General features: G+C 45.0%; 1 protein-coding gene across 13 annotated transcripts in view; it reads right to left on the bottom strand.

Annotated features, from left to right (window-relative positions):
- Positions 1-15,430, bottom strand: part of TRIO (trio Rho guanine nucleotide exchange factor) — a 340,046-nt gene that overhangs the window by 190,191 nt on the left and 134,425 nt on the right. For all 13 annotated transcript variants that reach the window (XR_013445488.1, XM_078066575.1, XM_078066577.1 and 10 more), the window contains exons 5-8: positions 14,064-14,576; positions 12,442-12,564; positions 8,145-8,336; positions 106-237 (exon numbers count right to left, since the gene is read on the bottom strand). Coding sequence is in view for 12 of the 13 variants with exons in the window: in XM_078066575.1 (XP_077922701.1) it covers positions 106-237; positions 8,145-8,336; positions 12,442-12,564; positions 14,064-14,576 (960 nt within the window). In the remaining variant the exon portion in view is untranslated. The remainder of the gene's footprint in view (positions 1-105; positions 238-8,144; positions 8,337-12,441; positions 12,565-14,063; positions 14,577-15,430) is intronic.

The following is a 15,430-nucleotide window of genomic DNA, read 5'->3' as shown; positions in this document are numbered from 1 at the left end:
TACAAGCTGTCTCTGGGCTAGACAAAACTGCATTCTTTCTCCCCAGCTTTTGGTATTATGATACAAAACTGTTGCTTTGCATCTCAAGTGAAACTGCCCGCTCACCTCAGAATAAGCAAGAGTGATGTGCTCATATATTCCCTGATGGTGATGAATGGCGTCCTCCAGATCCTGCAGCTCTGAGGGAAGGTCTACCTCACCACAGGCTTTACACCACGAATCCACGTTGCTCATATACTTGTAAGATTAAAAAAAAAAAAAAAAAAGATTATTTCTATCAATGGCAATTTATATTGAGAAGTAGATTTTTTTTTAATATGGTTTTGAAGTGAGGGTAGTTGAGAGAGAATCTAAGAATGCAGTATGGTGGAATCTCCATCTCAGATGGCACTACTGTGAGCGCTCAAACCATCCCTGGACTCCACCCCTGAGCTCTGAGGCCCACAGCCAGCAGCACATCCGGAGCAAACCTGCCCTGAGTTCTGTTTTGGGCCTCCTGGCTGATTCCCCAGCCCTCCTCCGAACCAGTGATGCCAACCGCCTGCACCTCAGCCTCAGCCGAGAGCTGCCGTCCAGCCTGCCCACTTTGCTCTAACGCTGAGATGCTAACAGAAGCCCGAGTTCCTGAAATCATTTGCCTGAACACAGGAAGCGCAGTAGGCCCATTTTTCTACCTTTTCAAAAGTAAATATGCACAGAAATGAAAAAGACCAAATGAAGGCCAAAGTCCTCAGCCGTGCCCACTGAGCCCACGGGAAGGTGGAGGGAGGTGGCAGACTCACTCACAGGTCTTTTCCATTTTGCATGTAAACAAGAAGGGAAGTCTCAGCTGGACTGCCATTCCAACCTATCCTCAATTTTCTCCCCTGCCACCCCCACAGCCCTGGGATTCATCAATAGCAGAGAAATCACGGCCAGACTTCCCAGGGAGATCCTATCAGCACCCATCACAGGTAAGTGTCAAAGGCAAGCAGCAGACCAATTAAAGACGCTAATTCAATTACACCAAATAGACATGGACACATTTCCCTGGGCTTCACCTCTTTTACTCTAATTCCCTAGCATCTTTCTACGTTTACCAGGGAATGCAGAGGGTGACTATTTAAAATTGGGTGACTGACCTGCCAGGCAGGAAACATGCTAGGATTCTCTTAAAATACATAGGATAATGACCTCCCAATTACTTATGACATTTTTAGAAACTTAAAATAGGACAGTCACCCAAGTAATAATTTGTTTATAAAAATCCTTTTATTATTAACATACTGGCTCAGAAAAATATCTGTATGCAAACCTTACGGCTTGAAAGCAATTCATAGGGCATTATGTGTCATATGATAGCATCTGATGGCTTCAACCCACACCGGCGCAGGGGAATAGCCTCTCCTACGGCGCCTTCCGAACACCATCAGACCAACAGAAGTAGGGATGAAGTTACTTTACACCTCTCCCCCTCCACATGTGTACATGTGTGACTATATACGCATATTTCTAGGAATTTTGTGTGTGGAGCATTCTATAAACGTCAAACAGGTCAGCTGAATGATTCTCAGTATTCTTGATCTTGATTTCACTCCTTTTCCGTGACTGCATTTAACACCAGTCATTGTAAACCCTTCTCAAATATGGATTGACTCAGGTTAACCACCATCATTAATAAATCATCAGGTCAAGTCAGCGATTAACTGCTCCTGCACGAGGCCACAGCGGCACTCCCAAGGCAGTCACCATATACTCTTCAGAGAGGCGAAAACGCTTCTGCTGGAACAAGGGCGGAACGAGTTTCAGTTACACAACACCACATGATAAGCAGAAGTGTCAGGCTCACATATCACTGTATCAGGATGACTATTAAAATATATTCATCTCCAATTTTTGAACCAACCAGTAAAGAGAAACACTCAAGAAGTTTTATATATGCCTGCAGTAAAAGTAACTTATAATTTCTTCAAGTATCTGGAAAGGGTATTGATTATACTTACCTGAAAAAATATGGCCAGGTCCTAAATACATAAAGAAGGATGGCTTGCCATGAGGAAATCTTGTGGAGAAAGGGTTCTGCCCATCTAAATTCACTGGGTTAAAGTACCCCAATGACAGAAATAAAGCCGGGCATGGTTTCACAGGACTTCTGTGTAAGCGCAATTTGTCTTTTGTTTTTGAGATGGCAACTCTAGACTCCAGAGGGCAAGCTCTAAGCCCCCATGCTTTCTGAAAGGCTGAACACCCAAAGAGTCTGAACCCACTGCCATAGGGCAGCAATCTCCAATCAGAGAGCCAAAAAAGAAGGCGCTAATAGGTTTTCCCCCAAAAAGGGCATCCTGGTGGGAAAGTTCAACAGGTACCTATATACAGAACCTCTCAGAGCCTTTTAATATGATAACGTGCACTACGGATGGGCAAGGGGGGCAGCCTGGTGTGTTCGTTCCCCAAACTTCTCTGACCACTCTACTGCACTGCACCCTCCTCACCCCCAGCCCCTGCACGTGTACCATCTTGAGAAATACGGTTTGGGATTACAACTCCAGGGGAATATGCACTCTGTAAAGGACAGAGCAGAAGGGGGCTACCGTGCTCTAGAGAGAAGTCAGAGCAGCCAATTCAGTCTCTGATGCTTTAAATGCCCAGAATATGTAAATACACAGTATCCAGCGAGGCTGAGGGTAAAGACAGGAGAGGGCAAGAGAACTCATGCTTCTCCATGAATTCAAATCAGGAGCCGGCTATAGAACTGTGAATTCTGATGTTCAGCAGAATGGTGACTTTTTTCAAGTGTAGCTGAATACAAGATGAAGCGTCTGGCTCAGCCAGTTTGCAAAACTGAGGCAAGCAGTTGAGGGCAGAGTAATTAAAACACACAGCTTTAACGGGAGAGCTTGAATAATTAATTAGATTTGTTTTCATAAACATTTATTCCACTACCTTCCACATGCTGAGAGAGTGGGGGCTTCCAATTTGGGAGCTGCTCAGCTCCCTGGCCTGCTCTGCCTCCTCCCACCCACCTCCCACCCCCACCAGGGCTCACGACGGGGCACAGCTGAGCATGAGTGGTTAGCCGATTTAGGAGACAAAGAGACAAAAACTGCCTAGAATGGGGATTTTTCAAATATTTGGAGGGATTTTCTCTTCTTTGACAAAAATAAGACCTGTTTAAAATTATAGGTACACACATGTACATGTTTAATATACATATGAACTCAAACATCAGAGTTCTTTTCTTATTTCAATTTTTTATTTTCATGTCTAGAAAATTTTACCCTAGAAGTTTTATATTTGCCTATAGTAAAGTAACTTATAATTTACTACTTTTCTTTTTTATTTCATCCTTTTTGCTCCATGAGTATTCATCAGCACGCCCTCTTTCCTGGTTCCTCCGAGGGAGATGGGCTCCCTTCTCTGCCCGTGGAGATCACAGGAGTGAGGAGCCTGTTCCATTTGCGAAGCTCTGACAGAACCACCCCAGTAACTTGGAGGAGACAGGCTCAATTTGAACCAGAATATGCCAGTGATCACGTGCCTTAAACCTGTTCTCATTAAGAACTTTTTCTTTGATTTTTATACATATTTACTCCGATTCCTTTCCATTCCATGAGAATCCTGATTTTGTCCACAAGCCAAGAGTTAGGCCTATGCTTTCAATAAAGTAAAATACCATTAAAATGGGAACAATTACATGTGTATTATTTGCCTTAAAAATTCAAAAAGGAATAGCGAAGTATTATTTTCCTCGGAGTTCCAACCCAGACTTAGGATAAAATTATGTGGATAACTAGGATAGGTCATGTTTGCCATAAATGTTATTTCTAAAACTTTTTTTTTTTTTTTTTAAAGATTTTATTTATTTATTTATTTGAGAGAGAGAGAGAGAATGACAGAGAGCACATGAGAGGGGATAGGGTCAGAGGGAGAAGCAGGCTCCCTGCCGAGCAGGGAGCCCGATGTGGGACTCGATCCAGGGACTCCGGGATCATGACCTGAGCCGAAGGCAGTCGCTCAACCAACTGAGCCACCCAGGCGCCCTAAAACTTTTTTTATAAGGATATTAACCTAAGTGCTTTGTTGTGAAAGTGTTCTATTATGTCAGGAACTAAAAGACTGTCACATACCTCAACAGAAGTCCCAACATAAGTAAATCGCTCCCCAAACACAATATAAGGACAATAACACCACAGCCCCATCTACTTCACTGGGCTGATTTAAAGATGAAATGACGTTTTGTGTTAGAGAGCTCTGTAAAGTCTAAAGAACTAAACAAATACTGTAGGTTCCAAAGAACTATACAGATACTGGCTCTTACTTTATTTTTGGCTATTATCAAATTGGAGAGGCTCTCAAACTCACAGATAAAATGAGGTAATCAGACTGAAGCTCACTGTAAAGGCATACCTTTATCAGCACTCATAGAACTTTCGGCAGTGATGGAAATGTCTATCTGTGCTGTCTGGTCTACAGAAGCCAGCAGCCACAGGGTGGACACTGTATGGAGTTTTAATTTACTTTTACATTATCTTATTAACAAACTAAGTAATTTCCATAGCCGCATGTGGTGAGTGGCTACCATACGGACAGTGCAGCTCTAGACCCTTTTTTTTGTTTTTAGAAAGGCAGACTGCCACACACAGCACCTCATTTGGATGTGTTGGGAGTCTCGAAGTTTGACTACCCTCCTTTCCACAAATGGACCTGGAGGGTCTGTGTGGGGGTTCTAGCAGGAAAGCACAGATACTGGCACGCTCCTGACCGAAGACTATCCTCCTCTTGCGGGAACAGTCACCCTCTTGGGTGCAGTGTGCAGCTCCGGGAGGGACACACGTGGAGCGGGGACAGAGGAGGGGGAAACGCACCTCTCCAGCCAGATCAGTGGGATCAACACTGGCAATCAGTGGGGTGACAGATGTCGCAGCCAGATCACCCTCACACCCCAGATCATTCTTTTTTAAAAAACTGGAGATGCAAAGGAGGTGTAGTAAAATCAATCACTTTCTCTTGTTTTATAAAAATGTAATTCTAATAACATTAGCTATGAAAGCTTCTTCGTATGGAGACACCATCCAGCGGATATGCCCCATGACCAAAAGAAGTGAAGGCCAGAGCCCCTGAACACCGTGTACCGGTGAGACTGCCAGCCTTGTGGTCCTGACTCCAAGCTTGCAAACGGAGATTCCAATTGCCCACATGACATCCCCGGAGTGGGGGAAGGCCTGAGAGCGCATGAACAGCCGAGACGCCTGCAGAAGGCACGCTGTCTAGGCAATGTTCTCCTCATCTAGTCTGCACCTCAAGATTTATGTTTGTAAAATCACAAGCAAACCCCAACACCAGAACACCCACTGAGAGACCACAGAGGAGCGTGGCTGGGCAGTGCAGGGCACATGTCTCCCCAGCTGGGAGCTGGAATCCTTACAGGGAAGGCTGCTTCCTTCGGTAACACCATGAACCACGGGGATCCCATAGTGGAGCTCCAGGCCTTCCTAATCAGATTTCATTTCTTACTGATACGTCTGGATGGGGTTCAAAGAGGTGGCTAAGAGGGCAACCTCACTTACGATGTCCAAGTTTCTGGTCTTCTCCCCACTGAGCTTACGAAAACAGCTTAAGCATAACCGGAAAGCAAAGCACTTAAAAAAAAAAAAAAAAAGACCAAAGTTGAGCTATTTCTCTCCTGGGAAGAGGAAAAGTACTGAGTAGATGTGATCTTCCTTCACGCATCAGAATTTCAAGGATCTTACTTTTGTTCAGTGAAGCGTAAGATTCCCGATAACGTTTTCACCTGAGACTAAAGACACTCTGAACACTTTCTAATGTCCCATCTGCACATTTTAGTTGCTTGGGCAGACCTTGATCGAGGTCCATCAGAGACGCTGGGCCCTTTCTTCACCAGGCCCCTCTGTCCCTATGCTCCTATCTGGCTTCTTCTCTGGCTACTCGATACACACAGAGACCTCAAGCACTCTTACAGTTTATGAAGGATCCCACAAAATTGTGTTCAGTAATGTATTCATCTAGTTTAGTTTCCTTCAAATCCATAAATTACAGTCATTCATCTTATCCAAACGAAAACACCCCAGGCTCTTTTGATGCTGAATGTTTGAAAATGCCCCATGGCACCCACATTTCTAGATTATCTTCAAGCAGGTTAGAATAGCAATTAACTTCAGGGTTTATTTACAATTCTGAATCCTACCATGTTTATGAAAGAGATTTTCCCTGTGTGTTACTCTGCTTTAGACTCTCTGCCATTCACCCATGTAGCTTGTCCTGTCTCACATTTATTCATATCGTCTTCATAGAACTTTCTGACAGCCCAGTACCAATTCGCACACTTGTACTTCCAGGGGTTGCTACACCCCATAATATGTTACCATTCCAGATGACCTATATATAGGGACCTATATATAGGGACCAGACAGCTCATCCTCACACCCATGATGATGTCCAGTGAACAATATACCACTACTCAGGACAACGATAGGTAGCAGGGGTGAGCATGGTGCTGTTCTCTGCTGGAGCGGGTTCCTGTTACTTTTTTTAAAAACCTGTTTTTGTGTGTGGGCTTTTGTTTATTCTTTATCATAAAACCAATTAAACGGGTAAGTTTAGGAAGGTGAAAAATCTTACTATTAAAACCTGGAAGTCCCTATTCACAGCTTTCACATGAGGCTACTAAGATTTTTTTCTCTTTATTCCCTTTAGTTTCCTCTCTTGCTTCACACTTGAAAGGTTTCTAGAGTCGAGATCACTGCTAATTAGGGTCTTGTGCAACATTCTCATTGTCTTGCCAAAACCCTGGGCAAGCTGGGACCTTTATCTTACCTTTACTGACTTCACTCCTCAACAGGGACTGTTTCTAGATTACAGAGAGATACTATTTCCTTCTTAGCAGCATCAGTACAGATCCCTATGAATGTAGTCTCCCCCCCAACACCAAAAAATTCTCCCTATCAGTATTTCTCCCTTAAGGCAACCACTCGCTTCTTCCCCGTATGTCTTCCTAGTAGCTAAAAGTTCCTATGTTGTTTCTCCACAACTTGAAAAGGTATTTCCCTGCCCAGCACTTTCCACTACTAAAGTCTGAGTCACGAGCAAAGCACTTCCCTTGTGCAACTTCAGAGTGTTTGCTTAAGCAAGCTCACCGGAGGACTGCAGAGGTGTGAGGAGTGTCATGGGCACACATTATATGTTACCTCTTCGAGTATTTCGACCAGCACATCGGCAAATGAAGCCAACGTGAAGTCTGAATCCATGCAAATAATTTCATAAACGTGAAAGACACTGCAAGCTGCCTACCCAAAAGCCACTTTTCAACCCTAGCCCCTGCTGGCAGAGCCGGCCTGCTGCTGGGGAGGTTAAAAGCCACATTCACCTTTTCCCACCGTCCTGGGGAGCTACGGCATGGCCCGCACCCCACTCCTGCTCAAGGGGAATGGAGGCGAGTTGTGTGGGGATGAAGGGACCTTCTGAAAATAATGCTTCCCTGATAAAAGTGACAGGCGCCACCATCCCGGCTACAGTGGACACCATGCTTGAGCTGCAGGGGCCGTGGCACCATCTCTGTGGCCACGTCAGGAAGGCCGAGGCAACCCAAGAGGGGCAGACCCCAGGCCTGACATCGCTGTATGGCCAGAACTCCCATACTCTGCAACTTCTTGGTTTGTGAGAAAAGCAAAGCACTGATATTTAAACCTAATACTCAGGCATTATTACTTGCTGCCAAAGCATCCTATCAGAATACTAAAGTGACAGTACTGAGGAGGAAGGGGAGGGAGGGTGGGGAGAAGGGAGAAGAGGGAAAAAGAACAGTGGCTACCGCTGATTAGTACCTACTGTATACCAGGCCACCTACTACGAATTATCTAATTTACATGAGAAAACACTCCTCTCAAGTAGATACTTTTATTTCCACTTTACAGATGAGAAAACCAAGGAACAGAGAGGCGAAGTAACTTGCTGAAGATCGCACAGCACAGGGCCAGACAGCTGGGGTTTTAGCGCACAGCTGCCTGACTTCAGAGCTCATGTTCTTAAGCACTGTAGACGTCACACAGAAGTCCTCCAGGGATCGGCTCTGGCTGCAGGTTGGGAGGGTCCTGGGGGAGGACCTGTTCCACTTACTACCTCGTGGGCTGCGGGTCCCAGGCACTGACCTTTTCAGCCTTCTGGTGGAAAATGGAGGACATGTCCAGCAAGGTACTCCGCTCATCCAGGGCTGCCGCAAATGCCTTCCACTCCTGCTCCAGCTGATTCGCAATCTGCTTAATCTGCTGAGAGGCGTAGTGGCCAGACTCTACCAAGCGATTTGCCACCGACATTATGCGGTTTATATTTACATACACGTTCTGCAAAAGGGGGAGAGAAAGAGGGCTTGTCAGGGGAAGGCAAACAAGAGGCTTTCTTGTAGGAACCGCGGATGACAGCACTTTCTGAAACACAGCCCACTAACTTAAGTTCCATTTTTAACAGTAGAATCACCTGGTATAGAACAGTGTACGTATTTGCTATCTGATTTCCATAAACTCTAAATATTGGTTTCAATTTCTATTTTTAAAACTGCAAAATTACAAATCAACTAGCTGAGAGGCAGACTGGTAGGCACAAAGTAATCATGTACACAAGTGGGTGCACACAAATATACTCTTACTCACTCGCTGGCTTCGAATCCTGACAAGGGTCCAGATGGCAAGCCTACGGAGAAGCAGTCACCCAGAACGGAGAAAACCCAACACTGCAGCTTTTAACTAGAACCCAGGAACTACACGCTACACACTGAGCAACCACAGGCTGTTCTGTGTGGAAACAAGCTCTCCCGTCTACACGAGCCCAAGTCATCTTGTGTGGTGCCAACAGAGAATCTTCTGCAGACGGATCCACTTTCTCCATGGAAGAGGAACGGACGCACGAAAGGGAGCAATGCCGTGTGCAAACTTTCAATCAAGTTTTCTACTCTGTGGAAATGCCCATCTTCAAGCCCACCAGTTTACTGCAAAAATAACAGTGTGAGGCTGAAAAAAAAGTACCCATTTGTCCCTCAAAACAAGTTCTCACTATGCTATGCTCCCTTCAGCCTTCAGGCACCTTCGAGGTTGCTAGTTCAGCAGAGGCAGCTGTGGGAACGCACGCCTCAACACACCCCAGGTCTGTCATTCTTCATCACAACACTGCTCCTCTTGATGGGTCCCCCAAAACTGTACACACCTCACTGGCTCCTCCCAATTGTGCTGCTAAATCTAAATACCCAACCTATCCAAACCTCTCTCCATTTTTCCTGCCTCCTCTCCCCTCTCGCCGTGGTCCTCTGGGCCCCTCTGCCACCGCCACGCACCCTGCACAGCCCCCTCGCGGTCCCCTCGTCTGCAGCCCACCCAGGAAGCCCCCTGAAGAACGCACTTGTCCGTCCTTTCTTTGTACCCTATCCTACTCATTTTTTCTCTCCACTTTAACCCAAATCAGAACTAGATGGAGTCACTCCGGGATCAGAGAGCCACAGACTCCAGCCTCTGAGCTCCTCTTCTGGGCACATCTGCAGGCTAGAATCGGCTAAGAGACGACCGGTGTCTGCAGCAGCAGGGAGAGGGCGCCCGTGAAGCTGTGACAGTCAGCCAAGGCCATGGGCAGGGGGAAACCGGCCTCCCTGGCTCTTGTGGCAACAGTGCTCTAACTAGTATCCTTTAGTCAAAATCGATGCCTCCCGCCCCATATGTGTTCTCGCCCACTAGTTGCAGGTGACTAGAGTCACTAATTTTTGTTTTGTTTGTAACATTAAAGAGGAAAATCAACCCCAAAAGTGTTGGGAAGGGCATACGCAGATGTCCTCTGTTAGAATCCAGAGCAGAGCTCTCCATTCAGATGGCTCTGCCGTGGGGACCACTGAGGACACCCACTGCCACCGAGGTTCTGTTACAGTGTCCTGCGTCACTTTCAGATCCTCACCCAGACTGTACTGAGTGTAGAGGGTCTGTGGAGGAGACCTTTCCCATCATTCCGTCACTGACTACACAGATAAAGGAACGTGGTGGCACACGGCCCAATAAACAACCCACAAGACAGAATACAGAATTCCCTTTGTTAAAAGTACCTATCTCTAGTTCTTATCATCACAGCTTTTTTTTAGATTTTATTTATTTATTTGAGACAGAGAGAGAGAAAGCACGAGCAGGGTGAGGGGCAGAGGAAGAAGCAGGCTCCCCGCTGAGCAGGGAGCCCGATGTGGGACTCGATCCCAGACCCTGGGATCATGACCTGAGCTGAAGGCAGATGCTTAACCGACTGAGCCACCCAGGCGCCCTCATCACAGCTTTTAAAAGTATCTGTGATAGTGCAATGAGCAGAATTGTTGGCATTCCTTAACATGCTTTAGAGACTGTCAACTCTGTATATTGATATTTAGCACTTTCATTTTGTCAAAAAATGTTTAAAACACTGTAGGAAGCACAAGAAAGGGCTAAAAGTTAACAGGCCCTTGCTCTGCATAAAGAAATGTCCTAGCTGGGTACCAAGCACTCATGGAGGGGTAGTGGACAAGGGGCCAGATAGGCCTGGAAGCTCCCCCGGGAGCTGCCACCCACCATGGCACAGGGTTACCCCGCTCTTCCAATTAAAATTTAACTTAGAGGGGCGCCTGGGTGGCTCAGTCGGTTGAGTGTCTGCCTTCTGCCTTCAGCTCAGGTCATGATCCCAGGATCCTGGGATGAAGCCCCATGTTGGTCTCCCTGCTTGGCGGGGAAGCCTGTTTCTCCCTCTCCCCCCCACTCATGCTCTCTCTCACTATCTCTGTCTCTCTCAAATAGATAAATAAAATCTTTAAAAAAAAAAAACTTTAACTTAGAAAAGTAATAAAGTTTATTGTAAAGAACCAGAAAACAGACTTAAACCTAAAAAAAAAAAAAAGGACATCACCCATACTTTTATTTTACTAATGTTTTTAATTGGTGATAACATGACTGTTAATAATTACCATTTATCAAGTACTTACTACGCATTCAGCACTATCTTAGTGTTTTACATATGCAGAAAAAATAAAATTATGGAACTCCATGGAAGGCAGATATAATCCCCACTTTACAGACTAGGAAGCTGAGGCTTGCAGAGACTAAACGGACTGCCCAAAGTCACCATGCTAACTGGCAGACTCCGATTAGAAACCTCTGCATTCCTAACCCACCCCATACCCCTGTCTTCTACACCATACTAACCATTTTCTCGATCCTAAATGTCCCACTAATAATGCTGGGGAGGGGGGTATATTTTCTGTTCTCGTTTTTCTAACATACATTTTCATATTTCTTGTTTTTATAGCATGTGATACATGGACTGCACACCGTCCACCATTAGCTGCAGTTTCAGAACAGCTTGAAAAATTGATAAAACTTTCTTAGGAAGAAATTCTAAGAGGCTTCCTCCAAAGGTAACATTTTGGTTCTCCTCATCTATGCCCATGTTTGAAACTTTAAACCAGAAATTCTCTTACCTCAAACTCTAGAACTCTGATGGAGTCTATTACAAAAATTTTATTACTAGATGTTATCTTTAAAACTACCTAAACTAGAGCACTCAGTTGTCCAAACTTTAATTAAATGGCATCTTAATGAATTAATTTAAACAAAGATCCTGTCTTTATACCACTTCAGTGCTCTGTAACAAATGTTATAAGGCCCAAGAGTGGTTAATTCTCATAAGACTAGCTCAAAGTCCAAACCAAAACTCCTTGTCCCTGAAAAGGAAATTTCTAGAAGATTAACTGTCTACAGAAATAACATATCCTGTAGAACATGGTGTTTTATTTTAGTTATACTAACTCCAAAAATGTAACAAAAGTACTATTTAGAATTGTTTTTTTATTGTTTTGTTTAATGGTCCTACAACAACCCAACACTGGTCACAATAGGCCAAAAGGAGTCAAGTGCATCAACCTCAAATAGAGCAGGGTCTTCCAGGCATGGCCCATGTCCAGACCCTAGTACTTCAGTTCAACTTGGAGAGAAATCTCATGTTTTAAGAGAACTAGAGTATGCCCTCAAGGTAGAAACCAGGCAGGCTGGCTTATTTCTTCCTCATGAAGGGCAGCCAGCAAACTGACGGCAGCTCTGCTCAGAACACTCACTTGGCCACCGAGCAGCGTTTCTGGAGACCCTACAGGCTCCAAGAGGCACAGCACAGGAACCGGCCTCAAAATCATCCATGTTGAACAGGCCAAGTAATTGGTTCAAGTTCCACTGATGTGTTTGCTTGTTTTCACAGTTTCGTTTGCTTAAAACTTAAAGGCAGCTCTAGGTACTGCTAACACCGAGAACGTCGCATGCTCGGAGCTCAGCTGCTACCACCACCGATAACTCTGAAGGCCCCCGTGGCCTCCTGGCAGAGGGCGGGGACGCCATCTGTGCAAGTCCCTCCCGTCTGCTAGAATCCTCTCACATACAAGATCCATCTGCTCAGACGGGATCTTACCATACAGTTCATGGCAAAGTGGTTGTGCTGTGTCTGGAGCTCCATCGCGTGAGGATGGCTGGTCCCAATCTCAGTGTAGCTGTTCAGAAACAGGCCCTTGTTGTGTGTGATCCAGTCAAACATCTACCAGAATGAAAAAAGACAACTTGAAATCACCCCAGAAAGAGAGATGACCGGCGAAGGCTCAGGAGCAGGGCCACGCCAATCAGGGGCAGTGTCTTTGCTCTGACAACCTCTCAGGCATTTGGGTCCAAAAGATCCTTGACTTCTAAGTAAGCTGTTCCGAACTTGCACCATCTAGAAGAAAGTCCTATTCTCATGTGTTCCTTCGACTGATGAGGAATTAAGGAACAGAGAGGCAAAGAGAGATATTCAAATCCCCCAGGCTAATTAAAACTAATCTTTGACTCTCAACCCAGCCTCCCTGCTATAATGAACTGCTTGACTGGCCACACTGTTCTTCAGTGAAAAGACATGTTAGGTGAAATCGGGGACTTACAGGTATCTGGACGGGCTTTGCTACGCTCACAGATTACTGACAGCAATTCCGGTGACTACAAGATCATATATGCTTTAGTGCAAACAGTATTTTAAAAACTGTGCAAATGCAAACAATAAAATTTACCATAAAAATAGGAAAGGCTGGGGAAAAAATTTAATGATGACATCTCTCAAGGTTCAATACAGATGCTACCTGGAAAAGGATGTCAATTACGTTGCTCCCAGGAAAAACATGAAAGCAAAAGGAAATAGCTATCATTATTTGGACTGGTATCGTGACTTGAACCAGAATCCCAGAGACAGTCAACTGTTTTTTCTAGTAATTGAAAGGAAGATTTTTCCAGTGTCTTTGACAAGGCACTTCTTTAAACATAAGGACACTGACAGGTTAAAAGCTTGCCAAACAACAGTAGTGGACCGTCACTGTTTGAAAGGTCCTTTTGTATCAAAGATTTGTGATGTAGTTTTTTTTAACTTTAGAAAGTATTTTCCTGTCTGTGAAAAAAATTCAATGAGCTCAAATTAAGAGTGATCGATTCACCCGTGCTCATGGCTTGAAACAGTCCTCTAAATTAAAGTGTCCTGTTTCCGCATTGCTAAGAGAGTGAGCTGGTAACACGAGCATCGGCTTGGACCAGCTGTTTTGTCTGCAGCATGAGAATAAAATGAGGACATAAGTAATCACCACTCATACTTCCCAGAAGCTATTCTTTTTAACACCTTATTGGTCTTTTATTTTAAAAGCATGGTCAATAACAGACCGGAACAGAGTTCTGTCACTGGCTTTATATAGGAGTGCGGAGCAGCTAGGGGCAAAACTACCTACGTAATTATTGCTTTCAGTAATATAAATTCTCTAAAGCTGTCACCCTTTTAACTCAAGATATCCTTCTCGTCTATCCTATAGGCATGCTAGACTGAACTGTCAGTAATGAAGAACTCACAGCTCCTGAAAAAGCCCTGGCCTGCACCACGAGGAAAGCTGGAAGGCAGACGGGGGGCAGATGGCCGCAGTAAACCCTGAGCGTGCTTGACTCGTCCTCCGCCCTCTCTCCTGACCAACGCAGCCCCCTGGCTGCTGGGACCCAACGGTCCAGGAAGCCCTCCCCCTGCTCCTTTACCTTCTCAGCGTCCTGCTCGAACAGCCTCAGCTGAAAGCACTGGTCCAGCTTCAGTTTTCGTACATGCCACATCTGGTGCAGGTGCTGCCGTGTGGAGTGCAGCCTGTCCAACATGGCAGACACCTTGGGAAGGAGGCCCTGCAGGTCCGCATTGCCTGAGCCGGAGTTCTTTTTGGGAAAGCTGTCACTACTCTGAATCCTCTGGAGCAGCTTCTGTCCCTCCAAATCCAAGTCTTCTATGGGGGCCTTAATCACCTTCTTCTTCAGCTGGGAATGCTCCTCGATCATGTTCCGAGCCCCCTCTAAATCCTGAGGCAATTCTTTCTTGGCTAGGATGTCCTGAAGTTCCTCCAGCCGAGAGAGCATGTGGGTTGCATTGCTAATGTAGTCTTCAAAAGCAACTCTGATTTCAATCCATTCTTCATGGTTGTATTCCAAGCAGCCATCAAACTCGGGAGTTAGCTGAGAAGGATCAACTACTTTGGTAAGGCCTTCTAAAGAGACCATATTTGTCTTAAGGGGAAAAAAAATCACGTATGAGAAGATGAACCAATTTTCTGTGGCCTTATCATAATGCAATGTGCAATACTTACTTACAGATTTTCAAACATAAAGCAAATAATCTCTTTACAAAAAACATACCTTGTTCTGGCCCCATAAAAACAAATGCAGATGAAAGAAACATTACCAGTATAGTCAGTGAAAGAGAAGTCCGTTAGAACAACACGCTAGTTAGAATACCTAAAATTATAGGACATGTATCTCATGAGAGCTAAAGAAATGAGATGCTATCTTAGGCATGATAACCAGGAAATATCTTAAATCGCAATACAGAGCAGATGATTTGGAAATTTTACTTTCATCAATGCATTCTTTCTCATCCGCACCACTCTACCATCTCACTCCCAACAGAAAACTCTGTAGAGGCCTCCTGCTCTCGGCAATCAAGCAAATGTCTTGCTCATGGGCTTCCAAACCCCTGTGAAGTGCCACCTCCCTCTGAGGACACATATTTGTGAGCTACTTATTCAGTGATAAACATGCTCCAACCAGGCTACGATCAAGGCTCATCTGGTCCTAACTCCACCTCCCATCAGGTAGCAGATGATAGGATATGAATGACTTATTGAAACTTTCTAAAATATACAAAGGTTAGCCAGCCAGGGGGGCAGAAGCTCTTGCCATAAAGCTAAAGACAGAGGGAATGTTTCATTCATTTCAACAATCTGTCACAATTCTGAGTAGTAGAAGGGTTGTGCATTCCAATTTGCACTACATTCCAATCTAACAGCGACCAAGTTTTAGTCCTTTACAATCTAAGCAAAAATCTTAACCTCACCCTACCTATATATACCATGTGCTGCAGG

This window comes from Halichoerus grypus, chromosome 2, assembly GCF_964656455.1.
Source record: "Halichoerus grypus chromosome 2, mHalGry1.hap1.1, whole genome shotgun sequence".
NCBI classification, from domain to species: domain Eukaryota; kingdom Metazoa; phylum Chordata; class Mammalia; order Carnivora; family Phocidae; genus Halichoerus; species Halichoerus grypus.
Note: the sequence above shows the minus strand (reverse complement) of the source record. Positions and strands in the feature narration are given on the sequence as shown.